At 36.1% G+C, this 13,196-nt stretch overlaps 1 protein-coding gene across 6 annotated transcripts in view; it reads right to left on the bottom strand.

The window, feature by feature from the left end:
- Nucleotides 1-13,196, bottom strand: part of Lrch2 (leucine rich repeats and calponin homology domain containing 2) — a 95,157-nt gene that overhangs the window by 40,355 nt on the left and 41,606 nt on the right. For all 6 annotated transcript variants that reach the window (XM_075957380.1, XM_075957381.1, XM_075957382.1 and 3 more), the window contains exons 6-11: nucleotides 9,050-9,183; nucleotides 5,441-5,528; nucleotides 5,029-5,140; nucleotides 4,742-4,839; nucleotides 4,586-4,644; nucleotides 898-1,005 (exon numbers count right to left, since the gene is read on the bottom strand). In XM_075957380.1, coding sequence (XP_075813495.1) covers nucleotides 898-1,005; nucleotides 4,586-4,644; nucleotides 4,742-4,839; nucleotides 5,029-5,140; nucleotides 5,441-5,528; nucleotides 9,050-9,183 — 599 coding nt within the window. The remainder of the gene's footprint in view (nucleotides 1-897; nucleotides 1,006-4,585; nucleotides 4,645-4,741; nucleotides 4,840-5,028; nucleotides 5,141-5,440; nucleotides 5,529-9,049; nucleotides 9,184-13,196) is intronic.

Here is a 13,196-nt window from a genome sequence, read left to right as displayed (position 1 = left end):
CTGTATGGATCTGTAAGTCCAACCTGGTGAGGGTGGTGGTTCCTCAAGACTCAACAATCAACGACTATAGTCAATCAGTGAGTTCTAGGTTTAGTGGGAGACTGTGTCTCAAAATGCTATGTGGAAAGCAACTGAGGAAGATACCTGATGTGTCCCTCTAACCTCCATGGGTGCACACATGTCTGTGAACACATTTTTACACTACACACAAAAAAATGTTTAAACAGACTTAACTAGATTCTATGTTCATGCTCATGCAATGCCTTGCTTGTTGGCAAAAACATGCACTTTGAAAAAGCAGAACCAGAGAGGGGAAAAGTTGTTCACCCAAGAATTAACCAATTGTAAAGGTGGGATACTAAAATTGTCACACTGATTTAAGAACCAATTATATAATTCACATCAATTCTGGAGAAACTGCATATCCCAAATAATTTGTAATCTGATAAAAATCTAATAAACTTTACCAGTATACTATATACTCATAAAGAAGTGCTTATACTGCAAATAATGCTACTGTGAGCTAAAAATGAATATAGTCGAGCAAATCAATTACTGTAATTTATCACAGACATAAAAATTGTAAGTACATTAACTAAGGCTAGTGTACAGTGCAAGAGCAGAAGCCTTGCCTAGCATGGATGAAGCCCAGAGTTTGATCACCAATACCATAAAAATAGATAGAGCCAAATTGTGAATATTCTATTAGTTATATATTCAATCTCATATTTCTTTTCTAAGTATTTCCCACTGGCTTTCAGCAGTCAACCTCTTGGCTACATATATTTCTATATTTAAAGATCCCTATTCGTTACTTGCAGCTTCATTTCCTTAAGTTGATAATCTTTCACTGATAATAATATTTGCCTGTTCAAATCTTATTACTAAAAAGAATACCTGTTCTTCTGTTCTTGCTTCAATAACTGAGCAGCTATCTTCCTCAAATCAGTTACTTCTTTCAAATCATCATCGTCTTCCTCCTGAAGTAACTGTTCTTTGTCAAGTCTGAAACAGACACAGTGATTCCAAAAGTAAAGGGAACTATTCTTTGTCAACATCTAGATATGGAAACTATTGTTAGTTTTAATTCCATGTGAGCAAAAATGTTTAAGCCTTTATATTTAAAATACTAAAGTAGAAAATAAGGAATATTTAGGAAAATACAACCGCATTCTCAACTCAATATAACTACAGCTAACAAGTGATATTGAAGTATAGATCATTTTTTTAAAATATTTATTTATTATGTATACAATATTCTGTCTGTGTGTGTGCTGGCAGGCCAGAAGAGGGCACCAGATCTCATTACAGATGGTTGTGAGCCACCATGTGGTTGCTGGGAATTGAACTCAGGACCTTTGGAAGAGCAGGCAATGCTCTTAACCACTGAGCTATCTCTCCAGCCCCAAGTATAGATCATTTTAAATTTTTTTGAAACATATAATGGTCACAAGTTAAAGATAAAGGTAGCTTTGGGTATATAAAGGACTGAAAAATTCCAGATAGCCAATTTTTAGAAATAAAGAAAAACCAATATCAAAAATTTTCATTTTGCAGCACTGTTTCTAAAGTTTACTTGTTTTGGTTTTTAAGATCTCTATATAAAACAAATAAAATAGTTTAAATAGGGGGAATGTTAAGCAGGTTCAAATGAGAGTTTAAAAATTTCCAGAAATTGCTAAAATAAATCATTTTAACATTAAAAACTAAATTAAAAGTAAGTTATTCTTGAAATTGTAACTATTTGGTATTAAAAGCACTTCATTCAATAACAAGAACCAAAATAACAATAATGACAATAACAATATTGCATTCTCATTTGATGAAGTAAGAAATTAATAGAAAAATGGAATCTGAAGAGTATAGCAAAATGGTGCCACAGGCCTGTAATCTCAGCTACACTGGAGCCTAAGGCTAGACAACCACAAATTCAAGGCAGCTCCAGGCTACAGAATGAGTTCAAGGCTAACCTTGGCAATATGGCAAACCGTATCCAAAATACAAAGTAAAAAAGAGCGCTGTAGGTAAAAACAAGGCATTTTTATTACCACTTCTAAGGCTCTATTTGGGAGCAGGGGTGGAGGGTGGGGGGAAAAAGGTGGTTGAGGAGAACTTGAGGGAATGGGATTTTCAAGAGGAGGAAGGACAGATATGAGAGCAAGGAAAGAGATATCTTGATTGAGGGAGTCATTATGGAGTTAGCAAGAAACCTGGCTCTAGAAAAATGCCCAAGAACCCACAGGGATAAACCCAGCTGAGACACTAAGCAATAGAAGATAGGGTGTCTGAACTGACCTTACCCTGTAGTCAGACTGATGATTATCCTAAATATCACCATAGAACCTTCATTCAACAACAGATGGGGAACAGAGGCAATGAACCACATCAGAGCACTGAACTGAACTCTCAAGATCCAGTTGAAGAGTGGAGGGAGTGAAAGTATGAGCAAGGAATTCAAGACCATGAAGGGGTCATCAGGAGACAGTTTGCTTGAGCTAACAGTAGATCACCAACTCCAACTGGACTGGGAGTGAACTTGCATGGGAACAATCAAACCCCTCTGAAGGGGGACAGCTGGGGCAGACTGAGGGGCCACTGTTAGTGACACTGGGATGTATCTCTACTTGCATATACAGGCTTCATGGGATCCTATTCTCATTGGATATAAACCTTGTTCAACTTAGACATAGTAGGGAGGGCCTTGGACTTTCTACAGGGTGGGGTACATGGCAATCCCTTAGCGTTGGAGGGGGAAGGTCTGTGGAGTGAGAGGGAGGGGACTGGAAGGAGCGGAGGGAGTGGGAATTTGGATTGGTATTTTTTAAGTAATAAAAAAGGAAAAAAAAGAAATTAGAACTAAAAAAAAAAAACAAAAAAAAGAATATCATAGAAGATACAGAGGAAAATAAGAGCCAAAATGTTGGGTGAAGGGCTGTAAAATGTCACTTTCTGGATCATTGGTTGTCAGCCATCTTAATGCTGTGACATTTTAATACAGTTTATCATGTTGTTGTGACCCCTTCATTTATAAAATTATTTTTGCTGCTACTTCAAAATTATAATTTTGCTATTGTTATGTTTCAAAATGTGACTAATTTTGGAGATAGAGATTTGTCCAAGGGGTCATGACCCACAATTTGGGAACAACTTCTCTAGACAATATAAAACTCCAAATGTTACTTTGTAAAACACATAGTTAGCTTGATTTGGGCCAACACAAGACAGGACCTACTAACAATAAGTCAAGGAAAAGGGGAACTCATGGAGTTCTACCCATTTCTTCTAAACTATTGGGAGAGGGTGAACCACTGTGTCGAGGTGTGTATTCACTGCTGAGCCAGGAAACTCCAACAGCTATTTTTAAACCAATGGTTGACACAGACAGGCCTGGTTAATCTGAGTGGGCCCCAAAACAAAATAAAACGACATGAACAACATGAAGGAAAGATCTGTGGGAAGTGGGGATAACAGGGATTGTAGTGAGAAGGGGGATGAGAATGACAACCATGCCTTGTTTACATTTGTGAAATTGTCTAAAAACTCATTAATTTAAAAAGTAGGACTTAGGCTATAGCTCAGTGATAGAGCACTTGTCTAGCATGGTGAAGGCTCTACAGTCAATCCTCCACATTAAAAAAAAAGACTACAAGACAAAGCAATGTACTACCTCATTGGGTAGTAGAAGTATAAATTAAAAATTGCTTATAAATTACCAAATGAAGTTTCAAGTGTGTAGTTTAGAAAATATGCATTTAGCAGGCATAAAACCTTGAGTCAATCCCTAGCACTAAACATAATTATCAATAAAGTCACTTGAAGGAAGCACAATGTGCAGAGAAAACTAAGGGAACTGGGAGAAAGTTCAGTTCAGATGCTAATAGGCATTACCTATGTGCCTTTATATACATAATATAAAGCCTTTTAGTAGGTAATATAAAATCACTGAATTGCACCTCCCATATGGATAGATATAGAGTCAATTTTGCCCAAAGCAGGACTTTAGCCAAGATTAAATGAGAAACTTGGAAAATCACACAGTGCTGGTCCTGATTAGTGAAGCTATAAAGAACCTAAAGCGATAACTGACTCCATCATTTTGTGAAATGAAATATAAATAAAAGATAAAAATCTCAATTACTGTAATAAAATATGGAAATATCTAGCTCACCATTTCCATAACCAGGCTACAAAATGCAAAGTATGTTAAATCAAGAGTCACAAAGCCCAACTTGCAGAGATTCAGAACTCTAAGTCTCAGCTTCCTTATTGATAAAATGATGCTGATGACATTTATATGAAAGGGTTGTTAAAGAACTTAAATGAAATAATATTCATGAAGACATAGTCCTCTTTGGTAACCAAATAATGCACACGATTAGTATTCTACTGCAGGGGGGACCAAATGTCTATTAGAATTATGAATTTAATTAAGGAATTCGAAGTACTAGAAAGTTAACTATCTCCACATGACATGGGGGAAAACATGGCATATGAAACAAATTCTTTCAAGTGCTCTCAAGTAGGAATACATAATGACAGGTCCAAGAATTCATAAGAAACATTTTGAAAATTTTTGCATACTTACTTTTTTTCATTTCCCAGTTCTTCAATTTTCTGAGATTTTTCAGAGCACTTTTCTTTCCCCTTATAAAAAGCAAAGTTATCATTTTAAATTGCATGATATACTTCTGTATGATCAGCAAGAAGTGAATGTTATTAATGTTTGTTCAGTTTTGTTTACCTTAAGGAAAGAGACAAATGATCCAATATGTGTATCTCCTTGTTCAGGAACTGCTACATCTTCTGTGTTGGGATCAATAAAATCATATGCTTCCTGGTCTAGGTTCAGATTAATATTATGAAATATTATAAATGCTCTAATACTTTATACTCATGATAAAAGCTTAGCTGTGAATATAAAATATATCATAAAATACTGCACACTTTCAAAGTCTATTTTAATAAAAATCTCAGTTTTAATATGCCATGCATACATGAAATAAAACTAGCAGATATCACATGAAGTACCTTTCTGTGAATCAGGCTTGCTTCCTATTAGATGACTGTCATTTCTTGACGTTTGCTCTCTGTTAGATTCTGAGACTTGAGAGTGAAGACTGATTGTATCATCATCTGATGGCTGAAATGAACAAGCATACTGTATAAATGAGACATTCGAAACACATTTCGAATGTTTGTGCTACTTTAATTAAACAGGAATTACAAATCATCTGATTTCCATCTCTATATTTCCAACCAAAAATCTATGTTATGATGAATGTACTGCTTTTAAAAATTAATAGGCACTCCTTTCGAAATCAGAAAATATAACAAAAATTAAAGTTTCATGTATATTTAGAAGCCAACATTGTCAAGTGCCTCTTTTTCGACGCTCTAAGAAATAGCAGGGCAGCATGGATCAGCAAGAGAAGAGACTCACTTCTGTTGTAGACAATCGCTTCTCTCCATTATCACTTCCAATTCCAGAGTCAGGGCCATGATTTTTATTTGGATAAAAATCTTCCATACTACAGAAAGAGAAATTCTCAAAGCAGTTAGAATTTTCTCTTAAATCCACAATGCACACTTGAGTTAAAACACCCTAAGCTACACAAAATGCATAATTTTGATCTCCAAAATTCTTAAAGGAGGAAATAACATAAATTTTTCTACAATGTATTTCACTCATGACATTTAAGCAGTATTTTTTTATTTTATGTTCTCCATAACTTAGTAGTTGGTAAGATTATTTCTCCCGAGAGACTGAAAACAGAAAGAGAGGAAAATGGACTGCCCTGCCAGAAAATCATTTTGATAAAGACATTTATTCAGTACTTTTGGCATTTTATAACGTCACGCAATTTCTCTCTTGTTGACTGTTAAAATGTGTTAGTTGTATAAATAATGTGTATAATGTTGAATGTGTACAAATGCCTCCATTTCAAAGCTCCATGAAGTGGGAAACCACCCAACAAGAGAAAAGATTCACTTCTGTTGTAGACAATTGCTTCTTTCCATTATCACTTCCAGGGTGAAGACTAACAAACACTAGTTTACTTCATAATTAAGAAAAGGAGAGGGAGGGAGAAAGGAGTGGGGGGAGGGGGCGAAGGGTGGGAGGAGGGGGAGAAGGATGGGAGGAGGGGGAGGGAAATGGGAGGCTGGGAGGAGATGGAAACTTGTTTTTTTTTCTCATTTTCTCAATTAAAAAAAAGAAAAGAAAAGGGAACACACACATACACTCTGTCTGCAAAGTGCTGAATATAGAACTGTTTTGTGTGAGACTAGAGCTGTCCTTATAAATTTTTAACTTGCAAATTATGCCACCCAGATAGCAAAGAATTTATTGCACACTGTGCAATAACTACCTAGTATGTAGCAAGTACTGGGCTAAGTGTTTTAAAGACAATGTCAAATAAACTTTATGTAAAGTTCTAACAAAAATGGTTGGTGTTTTTCTATTTTATAGGCAGGCAAACAAGAGCAATTTACCTATATAGTTTGCAAATGTTAATGTAAATATGGTCCCTAGATTTCACCTAAGCCTGAACAGTCCTTGATTTTAGCACTATGTTAAAATTCCTCAAGAGCTTCCTGGACCTGGGTCATTTCCCTCTTTCTTTTTTGTAAGACAGGTTGTCATCACCTTAACCCTAGCTGCCTGAAACTTGCTATGATGTAGCCCAAGCTTACCTGAAAGTTTCCATCCTCCTGCTTCAACCTCCTTAGTTCTTGAGTTACAGGCATGTGCCTCCAGCACTTGACATTCTTCCTGACATTCTCCCTACCCCATCCCCACTGTTCATACAACTGGATTTTCTTAGTTTATTTGAAACTCCACCTCCCCATAATACTTGGTTGCAGGCCTGATGGCACAAGCCTGTACCTGAAAACATAGACAGGGAGGCTCCTCAGAGGTATCAGACTGTACTGGTCTATATAATGAATTCCAGGCCAGACAGAACTCCACAGCGAGAACTTTTCTCAAAAATAGAAAAACAAAATGCTAAAAGTCTTCAACATCCCAAATAGATATTCCTTAACCAAAGTCTTGGAATATGATGAGAAATATTTGTCTGTCAAAGTGTGTGTCATAATTTCAAATTTTAATACATGTTAAAATGTTCCAATAAACTAATTGTAAGTTAAAAAATATTTCAAATAAAAATTCATTTACCATGCATTTTGAACATCACGCTTTAGCAACACAGAGTCCACTGTAGAGTAATATGTGTTTACCCTCAGCTCATTGTCACTGCCCATCAGCAAGGGTATACTCATACTATATATTGAAATCCCTGGAAATGATGAAAATTCCAAAATGAAGTATGGTTTCTGCTGATTGCATGTAGCTTAAGCACCATGAAAAATTTTTAAAAAAATGGTAAAATGTACCATCATATGCCAGCCATCATGTGTGACTCTCTCTGTGTGTGTACATGAGCATACATCTGTGTGCGAGTGTGTGTGGGGGTGGGGGTGTGTGGGTGGGTGTGAATGTCATGATCTAAATGTGTTGTAAACTTAATTCCCAATACAAATGCATTGTCATGTGAAGTCTGGTAGGAATTTGGGTCAAAAAAAGTTTAGTCTTTGAAGAGATTAACCTCTATTGTAGGAGTTAGTTTTGTCTGAGAAATAGAGTTGTTACGGGAGTAATCTGACATCCTGTTCACATCTCTTACTTTCTTTTTTTTTTAATCTGTCACCTTTTGACATGCTGTGGTGCAATAATCGGGCCCTCACTGAATGTGCCCTGCCTATTTTGGACTTAATCAGTTTCCAAAACTATGAGCCATAAAAATTTTCATTATTTAAAATTATATGGTTTCAGGTATTCTTTATAGCAGTACAAAGTTGACTGAACACTTATTTATATGGTTTCTTGTTCCACCTAGACTATGAGTTCAAATAGTTGCCAAAACAAACATGTACTGCTTTCAACAAAATATGCCCTGAATCTAAGAGTAGGCATTCAGCAGCTATGTATAACAAAAATGATTGGAGAAAAAAATGAACACCATTACTAACCTCACTTGCAAAAAAAATAAAACATACTAGTAGATATTACCCTAGATATTAATTCTAACTTTAATAGAATTTTAATGATATTCTGCTACTACTATCAAACAAAATATACTTTAGGAAATAAATACAATATGCAAATAATTTATGAAAGGAGAAGAAATAATTGTGAGAAAGTCCTATTTGGGAACTTACGACTTCACTCTTAACAATATTACTACAGTCACATCCAAAACAATGTAAAATTTATCATATAAATCAATGACAAACCTTTAAATATTTAGGTGGTCAGAGATTCCCTTTCTGTAGTCTTACCCCATTCCAAGTTTTTTTTCATATTTCTGGATAAAATTATATTTTCAAAAGTCTTTCAGACCAATTTACATCTTGAAGTTATGAATTAAAAAGAATAACATATCTACCATATCAAAATGTTATAGAGGACAGCACAATCAAAGAATATCAATGATATGTTTCTTTTGCCCTGGAGATAGAGTTATAGTTTAATGGTGGAACACTGGTCTAATATACAACAGGCTCTGCATTCAACTCCCGGCACTGCAAAAAGAAAAAGAACACACACACACAAAGGGCTGAGGTTGTAGGTCAGTGATAGAGTGCTTGTTTAGATTGAATACTCAACATCAGAAAAAGAAAAGAACATTGGGAAAAGAAAGAAATGCACCTCCAAAATATCTTCTGCTTGCATCAACTTCAGCTCAAAGTCAAATTCTACCTGCTAGTTACAAGTATTAAAGCAGTGATTAAGCTACCAGTTGTCACAGTCAGGAAATCAATGCTTTTACCTTTACTGTCAAACATATACATTTTCTGTGCTAAAATAATGCTATCTGGGGAAAAATCTCACATTTAGTTCTGTATCCCAGAAATTATTCAATAAGCAATGATGGTCAGCCAAATACATTTTTGAAACACTAGTGTAATCAGACTAGATTCATTCTGCATACCCCAGAGAGTTCTAACAGAGGAAAAACATCAGGTGAAATAAGACTGTTTATGTTACCTGTCTGTGAGGGGCTGAGAAGGCATTCTTTTACTCAGTGATGGAAGATCCAGGGAATCTGGTTTCTTATCCATTCTACAACATGCTTGTATATTTAAGTACTTAAATATATGTACTTTACCCTTTAAGCATATCTGTAACCAAAAAATGAAGTAGATTTAGTAATAACTCCAAATAGAAATATTTATTTATTTATGTGTATGAGTGTTTTGCTTGTATGTATGTACACATTGTGCTTGCCATATGGCAGAGGCCAGAAAAAAGATATGTGATTCCCTAGAATTGAAGTTCCAGGTGATTATAAACGACAATGTGAGTGCTGGGAAACAAACTCGGATCCCCTTCAAGAATAGAGAGTGCACTTAACTGCTGAGCCATCTCTCTGCTTTTTAATTGCAAATATAAAAGAACACTATCAAGTTATTTGTATGTTAAAATGATCTCAAAATAGGCTGAGATATCACAACCTTGGTAGTTTGTATATTTTACTGAATTATATGTGTGGTGAAAGGAAGGAAAATGTGACAATAATGATAACAAATAAAAATCTTTTATCTTTTATGGTTGTGAGCCAAGGCTTTAACAGCTGAGCCATCTCTCCATTCAATCACAAGTGGAAGAAGATGCAGAGATGCAGATGCAGAGTGGTTAGTTGTGGGAGCTCACTGACTCCAGACAGACAACCAGGAAACCTACATAAAACCAATCTAGTCCCCCTGAAAGCTGGTGGTATAGGCAGTTTGTGGGGCCTCTGGCAGCAGAATCAGTAGCAATCCCTAATGAATGATCTGACTTTTTGGAACCCACTTCCTATGAAGAGAAACCTTGCTCAGTCTAGACTTGAGAGGGAGGGCCTTTGGTCCTGCCTCAATGTGGTGATACAACAGAATTCATTTACTCCCTTACCCTCTCTGAGGAACAGATGGGGAGGAGGAGAGAAGATGGGGGAGCGGGGGAAGGAGGGGGAATTGGAATTAGTATGTAAAAATTAAGAAAATCTGATGTGGGAGTGTCATATATCAATCTGTTGATTTCTTTGGTTAAGCAATAAAGAAACTGCTTGGCCCTGATAGGTTAAAACATAGGTGGGAGGAGTAAACAGAACAGAATGCTGGGAGAAAGAAACTGAGTCAAGGAGTCGCCATGATTCTCCTACCGGACACAGACGCAGGTTAAGATCTTCCCTGGTAAGACACCTCGTGGTGTTACAGGGATATTAGAAATGGGTTAGATTGATATGTAAGAGCTAGCCAATAAGAGGCTGGAACTAATGGGCCAAGCAGTGTTTAAATGAATACAGTTTCCGTGTAATTATTTCGGGGCATAAGCCAGCCAGGCAGCCGGGGTGCCGGGGACGCAGCCCCGTTGCTCATATTACAACAAAAATCTATGATCATTTTATCAGAAAATATTCTGTATATGTTTTATTTTTCTTTGTTAAGAATAAGGGTATTTTCTTTTTTTTAACTGAAGATGGGTTTTTTTGCACAATATCTTCTGATTACGCTTTCCCCTCTGCTAACTCTCCCAGATACTCCTCACTTCCACACCCACCCAAATTCACACCCTATCTATCTATCTATCTATCTATCTATCTATCTATCTATCTATCTAATCATTATTATTAATAATTATTTATTATAAGACAAAATAAAATAATAACAAACCTAAATAGAACAAAAGAAATAAGCAAAAAAAGAGCCAAAGAAAATACTCAAAAACACATACAGACACTGAGATACACACATTCATTCACACACACAGAAAAGCCATACAAACAAAATTGGACAGCATTATATATTAATAAAAGATCTGTAAGATAATAAATAGGGCCCAGGCAAAGCATCATGAAACAAAACAAGCCCCCCTCCCACAGTGGTCAGCCCCACTGTCTCAGTGGATGGGTGCATCAACAGCGGTCCTGGCATTCTTGCTCATGTTCTCCCTCCTTCTGCTCCTCTTTTGGGCCTTGGGAGCTCAGTCGCACAGACATTCCTCATCCCCCTATAAACCATTTAATTTTTAAAAGATTTATTTATTTTTGCTTTATGTATATGTGTGTTTGCCTGTGTGCATGTAAATATGCCACATGTGTGCCTGATGACCATAGAATCCAGAAGAGGCTTTGGGAGATGCTACAACTGGAGTAAGTATTCACATACTGGAATACTGAAAATTTTTCTGAGTCCTCTAGAAGAGCAGAAACTATCCTTAACTGGTGAGCCATCAGATCTCTAGCCCCTATTTTTTATAGTTCACTCACATTTTCTTATTAAAACTAAAATGTACAAACTTCTAAATACTATAAAATATTGATAATCCTTCACAAATATGTCATAATTGATACCTACATTAGAAAACAAATACACCATTCAGTGGATTAATGAGAAAAGAAAAATAATATATGTAATTTCACAAAGACCAGAAAAATGATGTAAAATATGAATAAAACTAAAATAAAACCATAACAATCACAAGCCAGCTAGAATGAAGTTCAACCAGGAAAACACCCTGAAAAAATATTTCTACTGGTCATAGAGAAAACCAATGTTAAGAGGTAAACACAACACAGAAGAAGGGATGCTGGCTGAAGAGATGATTTGCTGAGTAAAGCACTTGCCACAAAAACATGAGGGCCTAAGTCTGAATCCCTAAAATCCACATAAAAAGCCAAATAGAGTAGCACAAGTCTCTAATCCCAACACTCATACAGCATGGTAGAATATGGAGACAAGAAAATCCCTTAAACCTGGCAAGGAGCTAGCCTAGTATATGCAGAGACAGAAGAAGTGAGCCTTTTACAAACAAGGTGGAAGGACTAACTCGTGAGATTGTCCTCTGAGCTCCACACATGAACTGTGGTATGAACACAGACCCACACATGCATGCACAAATGGCTGCACACACAATACACACACATAAAAAACACACAGAGACAATTCTTAAAAAGAGATAAAGCACTATTAAAAAGTAGTCATGTCAAAAACAAAAAAGCAAGGATGGCCAAAACAATGAAAACAGTGCTGGCAATCACCATCCCCGATTTCAAATTACAGCACAGAGTTATAATGATAAAATAGCATTGTACTTGCATAGAAACAGACATGTTGATCAACAAAAGACCCACGTATAAATCTACACTCCTACAACTAACAGATGTTTTACAAAGAAGACAACACACACACACACACACTAGAGAAAAGACCTACCCTTCCATTCCTTACCCCCATTTAACCTTTATTCTACGATTCTTCTTTGCTCTTTCATCCCGCCCATCTTCTATCCCCGTCCCTTTAAAATATCTTCCTATGGTCACTTACTAGTTTCCTGACTTCTTTGGGAACTACAATTAGAACATGCACATTAAAAATGCAATGCTAGCATTCACATGTGAGAGAAAATGCATGGCATTTCTTTTTCAGCATCTGGACTACCTCAGCAAGGATAATTATTTTCAGCTCCAACCATTTTTATCAGAATATAGGTGAATTTTCATTATGTATGTATATCACACTTGAATTGTCCATTCATTGCTTGATGGACATTTAGACTGCTTTCCTTTCCTGACTAAAGCAATGGTGAACATGGGTCACCAAGTATCCATAGTAGGATGCAAAGTCCTTTGGGAATATGTTCAGGAGTGGTATAGCTGAGTCATATAGCAGATCTATATTTAGCTTTTGTGAGGAAGCACCACACCAATTTTCATAGTGGTTGCATCATTGTGTACTCGCACTACAGTGGATGTATGTTTTCCTTTGTCCACATCCTTACTGGAATTCGTGGTCATTTGTTGTTGAGGCTTTGTTTTCTTTTGTTTTACTTTAGTCATTCTGACTTCAATAAGATAAAATCTTAAGTAGTTTTATTTTTCCATTTCCGTGATAGTTGAGGATGTTGAACTTTCTTAAATTATTTGTCAGCTATTTGTATTTTTTCTTTTAAAAATTCTGTGTTTACTTTCATGCCTCAATTTCCTTTGGCTATTTTCATGAAGTTCGGGTCCTTTTAAAGTTTGGTTTTTAAGAGGATGGTCTTCTCATAGAGGTAAGGCTTGGAAAGATTTTCTTCCCATTCTGTATGACAGCTCTCTACTCAAGTGATGGGTGCCCTTTCCCACACAGAAAAAAATTTCATTTCATGAGGT

Source organism: Microtus pennsylvanicus, chromosome X (assembly GCF_037038515.1).
Source record: "Microtus pennsylvanicus isolate mMicPen1 chromosome X, mMicPen1.hap1, whole genome shotgun sequence".
NCBI lineage: Eukaryota > Metazoa > Chordata > Mammalia > Rodentia > Cricetidae > Microtus > Microtus pennsylvanicus.
The sequence above is the reverse complement of the archived record's forward strand: the minus strand, read 5'-3'. Positions and strand labels throughout refer to the sequence as shown.